The sequence below is a fragment of the Chlorocebus sabaeus genome, chromosome 25 (assembly GCF_047675955.1).
Source record: "Chlorocebus sabaeus isolate Y175 chromosome 25, mChlSab1.0.hap1, whole genome shotgun sequence".
NCBI classification, from domain to species: Eukaryota; Metazoa; Chordata; class Mammalia; order Primates; family Cercopithecidae; genus Chlorocebus; species Chlorocebus sabaeus.
The window spans coordinates 53,711,523-53,732,810 of NC_132928.1; the positions used below are offsets into that span (position 1 = coordinate 53,711,523).

At 35.2% G+C, this 21,288-nt stretch overlaps 1 protein-coding gene across 6 annotated transcripts in view; it reads left to right on the forward strand.

Annotated features, from left to right (window-relative positions):
- The window catches only part of COP1 (COP1 E3 ubiquitin ligase), a 259,066-nt gene that overhangs the window by 174,336 nt on the left and 63,442 nt on the right, over positions 1–21,288 (forward strand). For all 6 annotated transcript variants that reach the window (XM_007989395.3, XM_007989399.3, XM_007989398.3 and 3 more), the window contains one exon: positions 3,736–3,852. In XM_007989395.3, the coding sequence (XP_007987586.1) occupies positions 3,736–3,852 (117 nt within the window). The remainder of the gene's footprint in view (positions 1–3,735; positions 3,853–21,288) is intronic.

The window sequence follows — 21,288 nt, forward strand, 5'->3', positions numbered from 1 at the left end:
CATCCTTGTAAGGAAAAAGTAACAGTAAAGGTGTTCTTATTAATTTATATACTGTCCTTATTTTGAGGATCACCTCATTTATATTTGGCTTAGTTTCTTCTCACACTTGTTGATTTCTTCTACACTTCCTTCCAAAGATTATACTATTTTATCTTTCGATCTGTGATGCCATCTTAGGATATTAAATAGATTTTAATATTATCTCATTATATTTGTTGTGTTAGTTTTTTAGGGCTACCATAAGAAAGTATACCCCAAACAGGCTGGCTTAAGACAGCAGAAATTTTTTCTCTCATAGTACTGGAGACCAGAAGCCCAAAATTAGATTGTTGGCAGGGCCACACTCTCTGTGAAGGCTCTGGGGAAAAATTATTTCTTGTCTCCTTCCTAATTTCTGGTTATTGACAGTCATTCTTATCATTTCTTGGCTTGTAACTGTATCACTCCAGTCTCGGCTCGCTTTACACATGGCCTTCTTCTCGCTGTGCCTTTGTCTCTAAATCTGTCTCTCCTTATAAAGACACCAGTCAATGGATTTAGGACCCATCCTAAACTAGTCTGACCTAATTTGAACTTTATTACACCTGCAAATACCCTATTTCCAAATAAGGTAATATTCACAAGTACCTGGGGTTAGGACTTAAACATGTCTTTTTGGGGAACACAACACCTGTTTTGTTTAATAACCACTCTGAAATTATTATAATCTCTATACAACTTTTCCATGCTGCATTCATTCAGTGTATCTTTACAGTATTTTTAGTCTTAGTTACGCTTCTAGCTCAGACAGTTATATTGAATTCTAATATCTTATATATTAAAAATTATAATCATGGTGGTTAATGTTGTGACTTATTTAAATATTAATGGTTACTGCATTGAGAAAATTACCGTGAAATTAGAAAAGACCTGCCACACTTCCAACTTAACTATCATTCTCTCAGTAGTTTTTTTCCTCACTTACATTTAATTAACATAAAACGCTGAAACATACTGCTTGTTTTTAAAGGTTTTTAGTGATTATAAGTGGGATTATGCACACAGTAAGTGCTCCATACTTATCTATTGTGAATTACCTTTGGGCCTAGGCTGTTAGAGTATACCAGTCAAAGTCCACTTAATAATCTGATCTTTAAGTGCTATGTTTGGCATATTGACTTTTAATTCCAGGTAACCATCTCATCTTAGAATTGTATGTCGTGATTGACCAAATGATTGTGTTTTGATTGAAATAGCATATCATTCTTATTGGAGAATAACGTGGAACAAATCAAATATTGCTATTTAAAAATCTTATTCCATCTCTACATTAAAAAAAAAAAAAAAATTAGCCAGGCGTGGTGGTGTGCACCTGTAGTCCCAATTATTTGGGAGGCTTAGATGGGAGGATCTCACTTGAATCCAGGAGTCCAAGGCTGCAGTGAGCTATGATCATTCCAGTGCACTCCAGGCTGGGTGGCAGAGTGAGACCTTGTCTCAAAAACTGCTACTACTAATAATAATGATTCTTATTTTAATAATGAGCATCTTAGTTTACTGTGGGAAAGCTAATTTATCAGATTGTAAATTAGCAACATTTTTTGATAATGATTAATTTCTACTTGGAGATTTCAGATATTGAAATAAATTCTTATATAATCCCATTTCATGGAAGTGGTATTTATTGGAATCAGTTTTACTTATTTTACTCACTTCCATCTACAGGTTACTGTATCAGTATTTCTAAAAATATTCTAAGATTTTTTCTATACTTCCATTCCCAACCCCAAATGCGTGTTAGAGTCACCTGGAGAGCTTTTTAAAAAAACACCAGTACTTGTACCCTATCTGGGTATTGTCCTGGATGGAACTTTGGGGCAGCTCGAAATATGGATAGGAAGATTTTGTCGTTGTTAATGTTCATTTATTTATTCTAATGTATATCCAGGATGGCAACTTATATATTGAAAATCTATTTTATTCGTGTATCCTGTTGTCTGCTAAGACATTTTTATTGTTGAAAAATGTTATGATAGTTGGTCTGGTACCTTTGTAAAATGGCAACTCATTTTCTGCTTCTGCTTTCAAATCAGGCCTATTTTGTTTAGTCAGCTTTGCTCTCCCTAATCATTACAAATTTTAATATATGTCACTGGATTAGACTACATATCAAATACAAAACCAAAATTTTGAAGTTTAGCTAAATAATTCTAGAATATGTTACTTTAGACATATGTAAGTTATATCACTAAATATATTACTTTAGACATATGTAAGTTATAAATAAAAATTTAAAATCACGAAATTCTTAATTGAAAGATAAAATAAGAACAGTTTCCAAGTGCTTTAAAGATGTTTGTGTACATTTTCATATTTATGATGTATATCAGTATACACTCATACACACATTTAAAGAAAATTGGCTGGGCCCAGTGGCTCACATCTGTAATCCCAACATTTTGGGAGGCTGAGGTGGGCAGATTGCTTGAGCCCAGGAATTTGATACCAATCTCAGCAACGTGATGAAACCCTTTGTTTACAAAAAAAAAAAAAGAAAAAAAAAAGAAAAAAGCCAGGCATGGTTGCACACACCTAGCTACCTGGGAGGCTGAGTGGGGAGAATCACCTGAGCCTAGGAGGTAGAGGAAGTGAGGCATGAATGTGCCACTGCATTCCAGCCTGGATAACAGAGTGAGGGGACCCTGTCTCAGGGGAAAAAAAAATGGAAATAAATAAATAAAAATAATACTAATGTATTTATATAACTATATATATATATAAGAAAAACAAATATACCACCTAGCTCCGGATTACCTTTTTTGTTCCTGTCTTTTATGTCTTAGTTGTGGGTCTATGTTACCTCTCTGTATAAATTTATTATTCATCTATATTGATTTTTCTTTTTTTTAGTTTCTTTCTTTTTTTTTTTTTTTTTGGTGGCATGATCTCAGCCCACTGCAACCTCTGCCTCCTGGGTTCAAGTGATTATTCCACCTCAGCTTCCCAAGTAGCCAGGACTACAGGCCTGCACCACCATGCCCAGCTAACTTTTGTATTTTTAGTAGAGACAGGGTTTCACCATGTTGCCCAGGCTGGTCTCTTAACTCCTGCCTCAGCCTCCCAAAGTGCTGTGATAACAGTCATGAGCCACCGTGCCCAACCTTTTTTTCTATATTGATTTTTGACATTGAAACTAAGCTCTCTTAGTTTTAATGTTATTGTATTATTCAGTCATTCAGTGATATGGTTTGGCTGTGTCCCCACCCAGATGTCACCTTGAATTGTAATAATCCCCATGTATCAAGGATGGGGCCAGATGGAGATAACTGAATCATAGCAGGCAGTTTCCCCCATACTCTCCTTGTGATAGTGAATAAATCTCATGAGATCTGATGGTTTTATAAATGGGAATTCCCCTGCACACGTTCTCTTACCTGCTGCCATGTAAGACATGACTTTGCTCCTCATTTGCCGTCTGCCGTTGTTGTGAGTCCTCCTCAGCCATGTGGAACTGTGAGTCAATGAAACCTTTTTTTTTTTTTCTTAATAAATTACCCAGTATCAGGTATCTTCTTATTAGCAATGTGAGAACAAACAAATACATTCATCTTTAACACTTTTAGTCCTAGTAAACCGAATGTTTTAGATTGGCATACAAAGATTTCTGGAGCAATAAGCAAACTTTCCCAAGTTATCGAAGCATTTACTAATGTATTATTTGTTTCTGTTTTTGTTTTTATTGTCCTTTGCCCTTAGTGAAGCTGTGGTCTACCAATCTAGACAACTCAGTGGCAAGCATTGAGGCAAAGGCTAATGTGTGCTGTGTTAAATTCAGCCCCTCTTCCAGATACCATTTGGCTTTCGGCTGTGCGGGTAAGAAATGAAAGCAGATTTGTCTTCCTTTGATGTTGGTTGAATATCATAGTAAGGATAGGAGAGCATTTTAAAACAAATAACTCTTTTGTAGGTTTAAATATTGTTTTCATTATTAGACTATAAATTAAAAGTATATGCAATATGTCATCATTATTCATTTAATGCTGTACCTTAATTGCACTATTCTGTCACCTATCTTTAATACATAGATATGAATTTGTTAATTTTTATCATTGTTCTTAGTGTTTATATGCATGAGTTAATGCTTATTACTTATTCACAAACTTAAGGTCATAATAACATTTAAACAAGCTATTGTTAAGCTATATTGTATAGACACAGGAACACTTTTTTTTTTAAGGCAAACTGTTCTTCCAACAATTATTTATTGAGTCCCTACTATGCACAGAGCACTCATCTAGGGATAGTGAATAAGACATAGTCTTGTATCATGGAGTTCTTGCTAACATAGGAAGTATTCAAAAAATTTGCTATTATTATCATTACCAAATAATCGTTAGGTAAATTATTTTTCTTAACTAGGGTGACCATATGTCTGTATTTGCCTGGGTCATTTCTAGTTCACACCGTTTGTACCATTGTATTTACTATTAGTGCCCTCTTTCATTCACAAAAGTGTCATGAGTTGGACGATAAATCATATGATCACCCTACCCTTAAAATTTTTATCTTTGATATTTTTCCCTCTTGAATATTTACTAAAATAGTACATCTTGTAATTTGGCTTCTGAATGGTGAGTCTTATTTTTTATTAATAATATCAGGATTTTACAAAATACAAGCTAGCACCATATGATGGAGACAATAGCAACTTTTAAAAAGGAAATGCATAATTTAAACCATGTCACTATACTTTTTGCTTTTATTCAACTCACTATGTCACTGGGCTACTGACATAATTTCATAGTTCAGTTTAAGGAGGACATGGACTAACATGTAGATGTGGGCAAAATTCTCTTTTTTTAAGCATATAGAATTTATTTTTAATGATTACATGCTGTTTTCATTTGAACCTACTTCTGTCTTATTTAAATACTTTGTCAGTGATTAGAAATCTGGCCTTGAGCAAGTTCTTTAACTTTCTCCCAAGTTTTTTATCTTTAACGTAGAGGTAGAGCTGTTTGGGGCTGTTCTGAGGATTATGGAAAAAAGATTCTTTGTGTAAAGTTCTTATAGTTGTTATTTTTATTATTAATATTATGTATTCAATTAAAATATATAGTCTTAGTTTATTGAGTTTGAATGTATGTAGACACTGGCCATCATTTATGGGTATAATATTTTATCAGTATTTAGTTAATTTGTACCAATGCTAGATGTGAATATTGTCAAATTTTCTCCTTCCTAGAAAATAGGAACCTACTTTAAAAATGCTTCCACTATCTGCTAGGCAGTTTTCCCCACTAGTCTACATTTTCATACATTTCTTAGTTACTTTTCTCATTTAATTTTCCATGCAAGCTTTAAGATTTATAGTTTTCCAATTCTAGAAAAATTCTTTTGGGATTCTTACCAGACTTTCTTGTGTTTATTTCCTGATTTTAGAAGCATTGGCATTATTGTGATAGTATGTCTTTCCACAGTTACGTGGGGTGTCTTTTTATTTGTTTGGGTTTTCTTTTTTTTTTTTTTTTTTTTTTTTTTTTTTTTTTTTTTGAGACAGGATCACCAGAGTGAGTACAGTGGCATAATCACAGCACACTGCAGCCTGGTCCTTCCTGGCTCAAGTGATCCTCCAACCTCAGCCTCACCAGCAGCTGGGACTACAGGCATGCACCACCACGCCTGGCTAATTTTTGTATTTTTCATAGAGACGGGGTTTTGCCATGTTGCTCAGGCTGTTCTGAAACTCCTGGGTTCAAGCAGTCTGCCTGCCTCAGCTTCCCAAAGTGCTGGGATCACTGTGCCCTGTTTGGGTTGTTTCCTGTCTTTCAATGAGGTTTTATAATTTACTTACTTTAGGTTCTGGACTTTTCTGGTCAATTTTTTTTCCCATATATGTTACCATTTTTGTTATTTTTAATAAAATTTTATTTTCCACTCCCTTTTTTTAGGTATTTTTTGCTAAGCGTAGACAAAACTTATTCATATTTGGATATTTGTCTTGTATCTTGGGACCTTATAAATTTTTCTCATTAAGTCTAGTAGCTTTTTAGTAGTGTTTGGATTATCTATTTATACTTGATATCTGCCCGTTGCATTTCTTCTTTTCCGATGATTTATCACATTCTCTACCTCTAAGGTAGAGTTATGCTAGTGATATCCTCCCCCATCTATTTCATTTAGTTGAATGAGCTTTAATGTTCTGCTGTTTAGAATATCTACTTTTGAAAAATATTTTATTCAAGTTGTTTTACTTTACTGTTTCTTAATTAGAAGCAAAACAATATTTTATCAATTACCTTTTAGCACCAATTGATACTTATGCTTTTTCTAAAACTGAGTTGTATTTTTCTTGAATGAAGCTTGCTATGGCATAATGTAGAATTATTTTGATAAACTACTATATTTAATTGGTAATTTTAAATCCATATGTTAAATTAGCCTATTATTCATTTTATCTTTTTTAACTATCTTTGCCATTTTTAACATAATAGTTTTGTAATTTTCAGTGTACAAGTCTTGAACTTCTTTTGTTAATTTATTCTTATTTTGTTACTTTTATTTCTGTCATGAATGGAATTGCTTTTAAATTTTATTTTTTGATTGTTTTGTTAATAGTGTACAGAAATACAATTGATTTTTATATATCGATCTTGTATCTCTAACACTGCTTCTCTTTATTTGTTCTTGTTTTATTGTGGATTTCTTGGGGTTTTCTACATGTAGAATCGTATCTGCAGTTGAACAATTTATGAATGACATTTTGCTTTGTTTTATTAGCTAGAAGATCAAGTACAATGTTAAATAGAAGTGGTAAAAGCAACTTCTTATATGTGAAGAGTATTTATTTAGTCCTTCACAATTAAGTATGGTGTTGGCTGTAAGGTTTTTTGTAGATACCTTTTATCAGTTTGAGTAATTTTTTATCTGCTTGTAGTTTGCTAAGAGTTTTTGTTGTAAATAGGCATTAGATTTTGTCAAATGCTTTTTTTCTGCTTCTTTTGAGGTTGATTGTGAGGTTAACGTCCTATACTTAATACTATGGGACAGTAATATTATTATAATATTAAGCCAACCTTTCAAGTACTTTTGTGTCTGTGTTAGTAATAGATATTCATCCGTATTTTTATACATTCATTTATAGACAGAATCTCGCTCTGTCAGAGCCCAGGCTGGAGTGTAGTGGCGCGATATTGGCTCACTGCAACCTCTGCCTCCCAGATTCAAGTGATTCTCGTGCCTCAGCCCCCTGAGAAGCTGGGACTTACAGGCACCAGCCATCACATCAGACTAATTTTTCATATTTCTAGTAGAGACAGAGTTTTACGATCCTGGCCAGGCTGGTCTTGAACTCCTGACCTCAAGTGGTCTGCCTGCCTTGGCCTCCCAAAGTGCTAGGATTACAGACATGAGCTACCATGCCTGGCCTGTAGTTTTCTTATGATGATATTTTCTGTCTTTGTCAGAAAAGAGCTACTGGGTTTAAAGAATGAGTTGGAAAGTGTTCCTTCCTCTGCGTTCTGAATGAGTTTGTGAAGAATTGGCATTATTTTCTTTAAATATTTGATAGGATTCATTGGAGAAGCTATCTGGGCTTGGATTATTCTTTTGGGGAAGATTTTAAATTCATAATTCAATGTGTTTACTTTTTCTTCTTCTTTTTCTTTCTTTTCTTTGTTTTCTTTTTTCTTTCTTTTATTTCTTTCTTTTCTTTTTTTCTTTCTTTTCTCTTTCTTTCTTTCTTTCCTTCCTTCCTTCTTTCTTTCTTCCTTTCCTTTCCCTTCCTTCCTTCCTTCCTTCCTTCCTTCCTTCCTTCCTTCCTTCCTTCCTTCCTTCCTTCCTCTCTCTCTCTCTCTCTCTCTCTCTCCCTCTCTCTCTCCCCCTCTCCCCCTCCCCCCCCTTCTTCCTTTCTTTCCTTTCTTTCCTTTCCTTTCTTTTCTTTCTTTCTTTCTTGATGGAGTTTTTGCTGCTGTTGCCGAGGCTGGAGTCCTATGGCACGATCTCAGCTCACTGCAACCTCCACCTCCTGGGTTCAAGCGATTCTCCTGCCTCAGCCTCCCAAGTAGCTGGGATTACAGGCATGCGCCACCATACCCAGCTAATGTTCTACTTTTAGTAGAGATGAAGTTTCACCATATTGGTCAGGCTGTCTCAAACTCCTGACCTCAGGTGATCCACCTGCCTCGGCCTCCCAAAGTGTTGGGATTACAGGCGTGAGCCACTGCACCCAGCCTGTTTACTTTTTCTAGGTGAATTCAGACTTTCTAAGTTTTCTAATTTATTGGCATAAAGTTGTTCATAACATTCCTTTATAATTCCTGTATTGTCAGTAGTAATGTACCTAGTTTCATTCCACTATAATTATGTATTTTCTCCTATTTCTTTTTGGTAGGTGTAGCTAAACATCTGTCAGTTTCTTCATCGTGTAATAGTGTGTGTAAAAAGGCTGTTGTAGTTGTTGTTATTGTTGGAATGTCTGTAGAATGATTCTGTAGGCTTGGTTTCCTGTAATGACTCTTACCTCATTACCAAATAGATAGGCCAAGAGAGCTATTATTTCTCAGCAAGTGGTACTATTGAAATCAAGAACATGGTGCCATTACTGTAATCATGGAATCAGGAATCCTTCACTACAGCTCCCACAAAGGTAGAAACTAGATACTGGAACACTACAACAGAAAACCCCCACATCTCTACAATGGTGCTTGAAACAGAAACATTCAAAGCAGAAGGAGAATAACCATAAAATGTTCACCTTTCAAATCTTAAATAAGTGCATCTGATTGATGGAATCTAATTCATGTCTAGAAGCATAACTGCAAGGGCATCTGAGCAATATAGTTTTAACTTTATATCTTGCATAGGCTGTAAACACTTTAAGATGGTAGAAATGGATGCTGAGGGCACATTGAGGTTAGGTATGAGCTAATTTTCCTCGGTCTAAAGCAGGGGATAGTATCACAGCAAAGCATCAGTGAGGCCAATAGTGCTTAATTCATTGCCTTTCATTGTACCTTTCACTGAAACATTCCTTTAATACAGGAAAAGCCTTTACTACTAGAAAACTGACTGATACTCAGTCATCTTCATTTAGAATTGAAACATTTTTTAGAATGTAGCCTGTCATCTAAATTTGACTTTAGGAATAGGTTATACTTTTCTTAAAGATTGCTTTTGGAATTTTGAGAGGTAGAAAATTAGTATATGAGCTACCCACCAATTATAGTTTGACTTCCTGTTGCAAGGGCACTGTGGATCCTACCAGGGAAGTGAGACATCATGCTACTTGTAAGCTTCTCTGTCTATCTTGCTTAGATCTTATATTTGTGCTTGTTAACAATTAATTTGTTTCTCTTTGTACTTTTATTTTGTTATTTTGTTCTTTCACCTTTTATCATACATACAAAAGATTTTATAAGTCCCAATATAGTTATAAAAGGAATAAATTAGAATGAAAACATTTATCTTCTCTTTGTGTATGTAATAACATTGCCTCAAAATACATTAATTAAAATGAAAATGCTAAAAGAATTCAAATTTCAGTATCTTGGGAGATTTTATAGATCTTTCTAAGATAGAAAAGCAAAAATTAAAAGGTAATAAAGATGTGAACATGAAAGTTAACAAGTATGTGTATAGAAGAAAATCCACGTTCTTTTCAATCAGACATAGATTATTTACTTAGAATGATTTTTTATGCTTCTCTTTTTCAATAAAGTCAAGCATTCATGCTAATCCCAATATATCAGACTTGGTTCTGAATGATTTTGACAGCTTCCCATAATGAATTTGTCTTTGAGGATATTCAAAGACAGCAGCACTAGTAGTGTTAAAGGGTCCCAGGTAGGCTCTTTCAGTTCTTTCCTGGCATTATTAATGTAGACAACCATTTCCTAGATTTTTGAGATAAATCAGTTGATTTATTTGCAGTATTTACATGTCTACATGGTTTTTAAAAGTTATTTTAATGTCTTTTTAATGATTAAAAAATTATGTCCCATATTTATTAGTCATTCATTACTTACCATTATTTGCATTTAATCCTTAAAGCAGAAGTGTACAAAAAAGAGATTAATGTAAAGCAAATCAATGAGGATTGAAGCAAATTAATTCTCTCAAAATAAATGTGTGGTATCTTTAGATAATTTTGCAGCTGCTGAGTTTGTATAATCTTAGCAAACTAGGCCATTTAGAGGAAATAATTCTGTACTACTTTTTGAGTGTGTTTTTTAATGCTTTTACTTCTGGTGTGGGCTTGCTGGATTTTATATTTCTAAAAACCAGTAAAATTTGGAAGGCACTGCCTCTAAATATTACCTAGTAAATAGAAAACACAACCATAAATATGCCTAGTAATTAGTACACATTTTATTTTATAGAAACTGATTCTTGGCTGGACGTAGTGGCTCACACCTGGTAATACCAACACTTTGGGAGGTTGAAGCAGGGGGATCGCTTGAGCCTTTGAGTCCAGGAGTTCAAGGGTATAGTGAGCTATGATCTTGCCACTATAGTCCATCATGGAAACAGAGCAAGACCACGTCTCTTAAAAAAAGAAGAAAGAAACTGATTTCTAAGCAGGCAAAATGTAATATCAGTGATTTTTGCCTGCAGTTTGTGCTTATTTAGTATTTTATAACTCATTGTAAATAGTTTAGATTATGTAATTTGTTTATTCCTTATCTCATTACAGTAATATAGTGATAATACTGTGTGTTCTGTAAGTAATTACTTGTATATTACTTACTTTTAGATGAATTCAAATAGTAAATCACCAAATTTTAAATTATTCTTTGATACATATTTTCCTACATTTCCCAGTGACAAAGCCCACAGTACAATTTTGTTGTTGTTGTTGAGACAGAGTCTTGCTCCGACGCCCAGGCTGGAGTGCAGTGGCACAGTCTTAGATCACTGCAGCCTCCGCCTCCCAGGTAGAGCGATTCTCCTGCCTCAGCCTCCTGAGCAGCTGGGATTACAGGCATGCACTACCTCACTTGGCTAGTATTTCTAGTTTTGTAGAGATGGGGTTTCACCATGTTGACCAGGCTGGTCTCAAACTTCTGACCTCAGGTGATCCACCTACCTCAGCCTCCCAAAGTGCTCTTATTATTACAGGTGTGAGCCACCGTGCCCAGCCTCACAATGTAATTTTTTTAGCCGCTAATATCTATGTATAGACTATGTACTGGACCCTGTTAGTGAATATGAAGTTTTTTGTTTTTGTTTTTCTGGGTTTTTTTATTTTTTATTTTTTTTTGAGATGGAGTCTCACTCTGTCGCCCAGGCTGGAGTGCAATGGCGTGATCTTGGCTCTCTACAACCTCTGCCTCCCGAGTTCAAGCGATTCCCCTGCCTCAGCCTCCTGAGTAGCTAAAATTATAGGCATGCACCACCATGCCTGGTTAATTTTTGTATTTTTAGTAGAGACAGGGTTTCACCATGTTGGCCGGGCTGGTCTCGAACTCCTGACCTTGTGATCCGCCCTCCTCAGCCTCCCAAAGTTCTGGGATTATAGATGTGAGCCACTGCGTCTGGCCAAGTATGAAGTTTTAATCAGTATCCTTACCTTTGGCAGTCTAGTTTGAGAGATATCACAGAAGATTTAGGGCAACATATTTCTTCCTTCAGATAAAATTAAAATCAACAAATCATGAACATATATAAAAGATGTTATTGGAAATAAATGTTTCCTGTAATGCCGTTAGTGAATTTTTTTTGAGACAGGAGTCTGACTCTGTGGTCCAGGCTGGAGTGCAGTGGTGCAATCTTGGCTCACTGCAATCTCTGCCTTCCAGGCTCAAGTGATTCTCCTGCCTCAGCCTCCCAAATAGCTGGGACTATGGGAGCGTGCCACGATGCCTGGCTAATGTTCATATTTTTGGAAAGACGTATTTTCACTGTGTTACCCAGGCTGGTCCTGAATTCCTGGGCTCAGACAATTTGCCTGCCTATGCTTCCCACGGTGCTGCGATTACAGGTGTGAGCCACCGTGCCAGGCCCCTGTTAGTGATGTTTTGATTTTTGTTGTTGTTGTTATGATTTGGTGGTGGTAGTAGTGATTTTTTTTTTTTTTTTTTTTTTTTTTTTTTTTGAGACGGAGCCGTGCTCTGTCACCCAGGCTGGAGTGCAGTGACATGGTCTCAGTTCACTGCAACCTCTGCCTCCCAGGTTCAAGCGATTCTCCTGCCTCAGCCTCCTGAGTAACTGGAACTACAGGTGCACACCATCGTGCTCAGCTGATTTTTGTATTTTTAGTAGAGGCGGGGTTTCACCACGTTTGCCAGGCTTGTCTCGAACTCCTGACCTCATGATCCGCCCGCCTCAGCCTCCCAAAGTGCTGGATTGCAGGCGTGAGCCACCACGCCCAGCCATGACTTATTTTTTAAAAAGTCTATTCTCGCTCTGTTGCCCAAGCTCGAGTGCAGTGGTGTGATCTCAGCTCACTGCAGCCTCTGCCTCCTGGGTTCAAGCAATTCTCGTGCCTCAGCCTTCCAAGTAGCTGGGACCACAGGTGTGCACCACCATGCTTGGCTAATTTTTTTATTTGTAATAGAGACAGGGTTTCACTACATTGGCCAGGCTCGTCTTGAACTCCAGACCTCAAGTGATTCGCCCACCTCAGCCTCCCAAAGTGCTGGGATTACAGGTGTGAGCCACCTTGCCCAGCCTGAAATTAAGCATTAAGAATTCATTAATATACCTTTTTCTGCAAAAAGAGATAAACTAAGTACGGATAAAATAAATGAAATTATTTTTTCCCTATTGATCAACAGAATCAATTCTTTTCAAAGTATGTGTGTTTTAGATTCCTCAAGGATTGAGAGTAGGAAAGGATGGCTCAAGCAGACGGAGAAAAAAAGAGTTAGTAAAAAGGGCTCTGATTCCTACTTGTGCTTTAAGCTGAGCAGCTCTTCTTTAATCTGTTTTATATTGTAGGGTTTCAAATAAATTAGGTGAGTGAGGACTGAGTTTTTTAATGTTTCTGCTACTCTATCTTAACTGAGACTTCTTTTTAATTGTGGGAAAATGTACAGAATTTAACTGAGACTTCTTTAAAAATTATATTAAGTTTTTAAAAATTGTTTTAATCATTTTATATTACTGACAATTGTGGTTTAATCTAATGTACAGTTAGGTAATTGCTATTTCTTTGACTCTAGGAGAATATCACAATTGCTTATATATCTATTGTGGTTTGGTGAGGATTGGAGAGATTATTCGCAGAGTAAAGGGTAAATAATAATGGCTTACATTAGTGCATCTTTAAGGTTTTATTTAGGTTAGAAACCAGGGCCAACTGTATGTGATAGAAAATAGGAAGTGATATCTTCTAATTCCTCCTCAAATCATGAACAAAGATCTGACAACTAAATTGAGAGCAGGCGTTAAGGGGAAATGCTTCCTAAGTATTCCATTAGTGCTTGTGTAACGGATACTTGGCTTGATCTCTCTTTTGTCCAAGAGTAGCTTTCTTTCAGTTCTCTAAAACAGTACATTGAGATACTGCCAAAGGCTTAACGGAAGCAAAAGATGGTTTAAGTATTGCTATTAAAATTAATAATGAGGCTGGGCACAGCGGCTCACAGCTGTAATCCCAGCACTTTGGGAGGCCGAGGTGGGCAGATCACTTGAGGTTAGGAGTTCGAGACCAGCCTGGCCAACATGGCAAAACTTCATCTCTACTAAAAATACAAAAATCAGCCAGGTGTGGTGGTGCACACCTGTGGTCTCAGCTGCTTGGGAGGCTGAGTCATGACAATCTCTTGAACCCAGGAGGCAGAGGTTGCAGTGAGCCACAATCGCACCACTGCACTTTAGCCTGGGCGACAGAACAAGACTCTGTCTTAAAATAAATAAAATTAGTAACGATATCTGTATGAGATAAATACTAGTAACCAGTGGACCTATGTATGTTTAAATGGTCAAAATGTATTTCCTGCCTAAGAAAAACCTAACAGATATCTTACCAACTTTTCTTCTCACCCCAGTCCTGTCACAGTATCCAAAAGCTAGGGCATTGATGACTTTTTATAAACTCTCAAGCATCTGAGAAGCCTAAAGGTAGAATTCAGGATTTCTGAAATTCAGTTTGATATCTGATTGGCCATATTGCTTATGAGTCTTCTTCCTGTATGTCTTACTGCTTTTTGTAACACGTCTAGACTGATTGTGTCCTAATCTGTGTTTTAAAACATTGCCTGATTAATAATAGTCATTTTATTCTTACTTTAGTAAAGGTAGTGAAATATTCATTAAACATTTAATAAGATATTCCTATATCTATTTCACCTGATCATCTTAACATATTGATGATTGCCTTATCAGTGGTGGAAATGTCTGTGGTTCTGGTTTTTTTGTGTTTTTTTGGTTTTTTTTTTTGTTTTTTTCAGTAATCCTATAGGAAAATTATTTGTTGTACTGGAAATTATTCTGTAATATTTACAGAAATAAACAGTTAGTACACACTTTTGATTAGCTTCAACACTTAAGATGTTAGGAATTGATATACCCTTTAAACAATTACCTAATGTGTTCCTAGACTGGCAGTTTCTTTCTCTGTTTATTTCGGATAAAACAATGAAACAATGAATGCTGATTTAAGTAGATAAATTTTTTTGTTTATTTACCTTTGTTTTATCACCTGGATTGATAGTTACACATGATTTTTTTTTAAAAAAAGAATTCATGCATAAAAATGGATATGTAAACACAATAAAAGTGTATTACAAATTCTATACAAAATTGTTTTTGAATGGAAATAGAATTATATGTACCTGACATCTCTGTTCTGTCTGCATTTTAAAAGTGCAGTTTCCCCTAACTCAGGGAGGGAAAGAGAGAGATGGAGAGAGAGAAGAAAGAGCTCCTCTTTAATTCCAGCTTCTCATTCCTCTGAAGTCGGGTTTCAGCTCCTACCCCTACATAGAAATTCTTCTCACTAAGATCGGTAGCAGCCTCATGTCACTACATTCAAGCCCTTGTTTTATTTGATCTCTCAGTAATAGTCAACATTGTTGACCACTCACTTCTGGAAAAACTTTCCTCGTTTGTATTCTAAAACAACACCCCCTGGTTTTTTTTCACCTCTCTCATCTATAGTTCTCAGTTCTCTTTTCTTTGAAATGTTGGTATTCTTTGATACTCTGTTCTCTTGTCACTCTCTAAATTCCCCATGGGTTATTTTGTCCATTTAGTTATTCTGTTTAAATAGCAGACTCTTAAATATTTATCTCAATCCCACGCTTAGCTAAAAAAAACTCCAGACATTTCTATTTTACTTACTGGAAATTCCTATCTCAGTATTCATTGCCACCTCAAACTTAACATCCAGAACTCCATCCATTTTTCCTTTGCAAGCCCATTTCTTTATCTTCGTTTTTTTTTAATTTTCCTGTTGATGCAGTGGTCCAAGCCACGTATCTCATTCTTCACATTAAATTGAATCATGTATGTTCTAGTTACTAAATATCATCTTCTTTTTAAAAAATCATATTACAGAAGAATTTTCCTTTTTCTGGCTCCTCTTCTACCATTCACATTGTAGTTCACTTCACTGAGGCTTCTGCCACCGTAATTCCACTTAAAGTGTTCTTGTCATCATCACCAAATTACCTCCATATTGCTGAATTAATTGATCTAGTCTGTTCTTTTTCATTACTATTTAATACAATTGAGCGCTCCCCTATTTCTTCCATCCTTCTCTTCTCTTTGTTGTTCTCCCTGCAATCATATCCAGCTTAGGCAGGAATCGAGTTATCTCTAGTTCAAGCCATTACTGTAACCAGGCAGCTTGACTTCAAAATTGATTTTAAAACTTTTTTTTTCCCCCTTGTGTATCAAGATACAACCTTGAGGCACACATTGTACTCAGCTCAATTATTGCATGCCTGCCTTATCAGGCTTTCCCTTTTTAAACACCTGCCTTCCCTGCAAAAAATAGAAGTGGTTATTTTGGATAGGAATCGGACCCCTTCCCTTTAGTTTTGGTTAATAAAGTGTCTGTCTTTCTACCAGACCTCGTCCTTGTTAATTGGACACTGCAAGCTGCGACCATTCGGACCTGCATTTGGTTACATTACCTGTATCACTGGAGAAACCTCTTGCCTGAATACTCAGCTCTTCTCTATTTGTTTCCCTTCAGTTTGTTCCACGGACAGCAGCAGGGATAATATTCTTTCAGATAAATTTATCCCGCATTCCTGCTTTGATCTCTTTCAAACTTCTCTAGATTCATCCTACATTATTTCATGCTGCTCTCACTGTGCAGCTTCTCTGCTTTAGACATTCTTCCCCTGGCTCTTACCACAGCCAGCATACTCTTCAGTCTCATCTTAAACATCATCTCCTCAAAGAAGCCTATTGAAAACCCTCTGTCAAGGAGATTCACCCAGTCATTACCTTTCATCTTTGTCTCATTGTTATCACTTGATCTATATTTTACTTATTACATAATTGTTTTTGTCTGATTCTAATACTTGACTGTAAGCACACAGAAAAGTAGGGACTTTTCTTGTTCATTATTGTATCCTCCACGATGTCCCTTACAACTGCACATAATAGATTTTCAATAAATACATGTATTTAAAATATTAGTACTAATAGACATATATTAGTACTAATATAGTATATATATATAGTATACATATATATGTATGTGTGTACATACACATTGTTTTTTGCCTAATTTTTTGCAAAAGTTTTTGGAATACAAAGCCAACATAGAGTTTTTATTTCAGATTTTTTTTTATTTCAGATTACTTACCACTCTCTGAATTTCTTAAATTCAGAGTATTAAATTCAAAGTATTAATATGGCAATGAAAAATAACACAAATTTTGGAAATACTGTACAACAATTATTTACATACAACATTTATGTTGTGTTAGGTGTTATCTGAATTTCTTAAATTCAGAGAGTGGTAAGTAAGGTGAGGTCTCATTTAGGACCCTTAGATTTTAATTTTTTAAAAAAACATGTATTTTATTATGAAACTCTCATTCTTTAGCAGATAGTTTTGTTTTTTAAATGTCCATATGGCCTTAAAGAAATGATAATTACAGAATGTAACCACCTGTTTTGAGGGTAATGACTTCTAACAGTTAATTAGAATAGTTTTCCAATAAATGAATGACTTCCATTTAATAGAGATAAAGGTTGCAACTAGGCAGCATAACTTGTTGGGTTGAAATAATAAATGATTAAGTAGCTAATTTAGCACCCAGAATCACTTTCTCTGAACTGCGTTGATGAGAGTGGACAGTGCTTGACACACTGATGGTTGTGTAGAAATTGGTTGGGTGGGGTCCTGGAGCAGAAATCTGTAAAGCAGCCTTTCAAATGTAAGCACAGCTTCCCACTTGATCTCAGCAGTCAGATGTATTCTCTTACTTTCTGTTTTCTTCTGTTCTCTATTTTCACGTCAAATCAAATTCTGCTTGCTTTTTGCTAATGAAAGTTCATTCTGTACCCTTGATTCTCCACTGAAAACATGAAGATAAAATACAAATACTTTGTATATTTTGAGGGAATGGAGAAATAGCTTCATATAATTAATCAGTGTTCCCACTCCAAAATTAAAAGAGCACTTATTGGAATGAACTCTTAATCAATGATTATAAAATCAGGCTGAGTAATCTTTCATACAGCTATAAAACATATATACTTTTGGCAGTGTCTTAACTAAAAAAGCCTCAGGTACTTTCCTGGAATAACCGTCATAGTTTTACATGTGCGTGTATTTAAATAAGTCTGGAATTTCAATTTTTTCTGCAAGCACTGCTTTCAAGGTAAAACACTATGTTAGTAATAGTGAGGTATACCAGCTATAAAAGGTCCTTTTTTATAAATAATATATGAAACATTTTCTCATACTTCAGTTAAAATTCTGTCTGATTTTGACTTTTCACATATTACATGGTGAGTTGAAATACGTTTGTAGTCTTTGTAAACCATTTCAGTCCAAAGAGAATTATAATAAAATTATTTATTTATGGTAATCTAATGTAACAGAAATGAGAAATTATACGAGGAGAAAAACTACAGCAGGAAGGAGAACCAAGTAGGTTTGCTCATTAAATGAAACTCAAATCCTTTATATTCTTTATAATGATTCATTAAGACCAAATAAGATACCACAAACAGCAAATAGAAAATTTTATATTACAAGATTAGATTTCAATTATCTCTTATTTCAGAACCCATCATCATCTTGTGCTTTTCCCCGTAGCTAAGTAAACCCTATTTTCTTTTCTTTCTATAATCACGTATTTTTGGGGTTACATCTCAGCTCTCTGTACCCTTGGGCATCTGCTGATTTAGCCAACCTTGGATTGAAAACATTTAGGAAAAAAATGTATTAGTATGACAATAAAAAAAACACAGATTTTGGAAATACAGTATAACAATTATTTACATACAACCTGTATGTTGTATTAGGTGTTATAAATAATCTAGAGATGATTTAAAGTGTATGGGAGGAGGTATGGAAGTTATAAGCATATATTAGGTCATTTTGTAAAAGAAACATGAACATCCATGGATTTTGGTATGGAGGGCATGGGGATTTGAAACCAGTTCCCCTGAGGATACCTAGGGATTACTTAATGCAATCACGCGTCGCTCAGAGATGGGATGCATTCTGAGAAATGTTGTCATTAGATTTTGTCATTGTGCAAACATCATAGAGTATACTTACACAAACCTACTGCACACCTAAGCTATACAGTAGAGCCTATTACTCCTAGGCTACAAACCTGTATAGCTTGCTAGTATACTGAAAGCTGTAGCCAATTATAGCATAATGGTAAGTATTTGTGTATCTGAATATAGAAAAACTACAGTAAGAATACAATATACGATAAAAAAAAAAGATACACCTTTATAGAGCACTTACCATGAATGGTGCTTGCAGAACTAGAAGTTGTTTGGGATGAATTAATGAGTGGTGAGTGAATATGAAGGCCTAGGTCATTACCATATACTTAGGCTATACTAAATTTATTTTTTAATAGCTTTTTGTTTAGTAATAAATTCACCTTAGCTTAATGTAATTTTTTACTTCATTAACTTTAAAACTTAAGTTTTTTGACTCTTCTTAACTGGGCGTGGTGGCTTACATCCATAATCCCAGCACTTTGGGAGGCCAGGGTGAGTGGATCATTTGAGCTCAGAAGTTCCAGACTAGCCAAGTCACATGGTGAAACCCCAACTCCACAAAATCTTAGTGGAGCACGGTGGTGCACACCTGTAATCCCAGCTACCTGGAAGGCTAAGGTGGGAAATTCACCTGAGCCCAGAAAGTCGAGGCTGCAGTGAGCCATTATTCCACCACTGTTCTCCAACCTATGGCCCAGGCTGAAGTACAGTGACTATTCGTAGGCACAGTGTTAACACACGGCCACCTCAAACTTGGGCTCAAGCAAACCTCCTGCCTCAACCTCCCAAGTTGCTGGGATACAAGTACACACCACTGTGCCCAGCTTCCTGAGGTTGTATTACAGTTTTGTTTTGTTTTTTTAATTAATAGAAGGAGTACACTCTAAAATAATGATTAAAAAATACAGTGAATACATAAGCCAGTAACACAGTTATTATCATATATTGTGTACTGTACATAATTGTATGTGCTATGCTTTTATTTTGTCAATTCAGTAGGTTTGTGTACACCAGAATCGCCAAAAACTTAGAATAATGTGTACAAAGTCACTAATAGCTACAAAGTCACTAGGTGATAGGAACTTGTCAGCTCTATTGTAATCGTATGGGACCATCATCATGAAGTGTCATTATCTAGTACGTGACTGTATATAAATGCATTATAATAAATGTCTGTGTGTATTGTATTCCTAAATTCCCTCTAGCCATAAAACAGTTACTGTTTTGAAGCTCACATTTTGAGTAACTGGACAATTTGAATCTCACATTGTCTAGAAAGATTGATCTGTTTGTTAAGATGGTCTGACAAGCATACTGTATGCTTTATGAAGTACCTTAATGAGAAAAAAAGTAAGAAAGGGAAGATTAACTGACATAATTAGTGAATGTGAACATAACCATCTTAAGTATTTAGAGTTTATTATTCTATTTCGGTTACTCTCTTGCCTTTAACAGAAATGAAATTTCTACTTACTACACCATACGTATTTGTAGATTATTAATTGGTTTAGTTATTTTCTATCAAAACTGTCAAATAGAACTGCAATAATAGTTCTAGCTACATTTGGCTGCTGAGCACTTGAAATATAGCTGGTTTTACTGAGAAATTAAGTTTTAGTTTAATTTTATGTAACTTAAATAACCACATGTGGCTAGTGACTACTGTACTGGACAGCATGATTCTAATTTTATAAAGTATAGGTTTTGAATTATTGCTACCACATTATTTTGTTTTTCACACCAATGAAAACTTTGAGATATCAACTAAAACTGAGATAAATTCTGTTTCAGTTAGAAAGAATGTTTAAAGTGGAATATTAAGAAGGATTAAAGTTCTGTTTTCACTATTCCCCACAATTAAAAATCAGCCTTTAAAATGTACTTTAATCTGTCCCCAGGCTTCTATCACCACTGAGGAAATGTTGACATTGACAGTTTTGTTTCTATAAATGGTGATATTATTGACATCACCTTGTCATTTAGCATTGATTTTCTATGAAGAATCAGGTATTAATTAATCTTGTTGGCTTAAAGAAAGTATTTGTACAGTTTTTGTTACTTGGTTATTTGCTTACATTTGACATGTAGCTGTGTAAAAAATAAAATGTATTTGTTTTCTTCTTAATGGCTGTGGAAGTAGCATCATTTGGCTTAACAATGAAATAAAAGAGACAGATTCCCTTTATACTGAAAAGGCCAGAAGGTCATTTAAGTAATCAAATTTAGCATCACTATCGGAACAAACATGTGCCTCTTCTTTTGATGTGATAGAAAGGACCATGTTTATAGTACTTGTGCCAAAAACATTTAATTTGAACATAATAATAAGAAAACATTTAGACAACAGCTGTCCTGAATGCTTCAAATATAACAATATTATGAAATGTTTTATATAATAGGCCAGAGACATGGAAACTAAATATAATGAGTGACCCATTAGTAAAAACTTAATAAATATTCAAGTCCTTTTTTAAACAGTTGGGAGATATCTGAATATAGGATGCATTGTATACTATATCAATATTAATTTTCTTGAGTGTGATATAATGATATCGTGTACATAGCAAAGGTTTTATTTGTAGAAGGTAGAGGCTGAAGTTTTTAAAAGTCAAATATCCTGATGTTTGAAACTTAAAGTGGTTCAGAGGTATA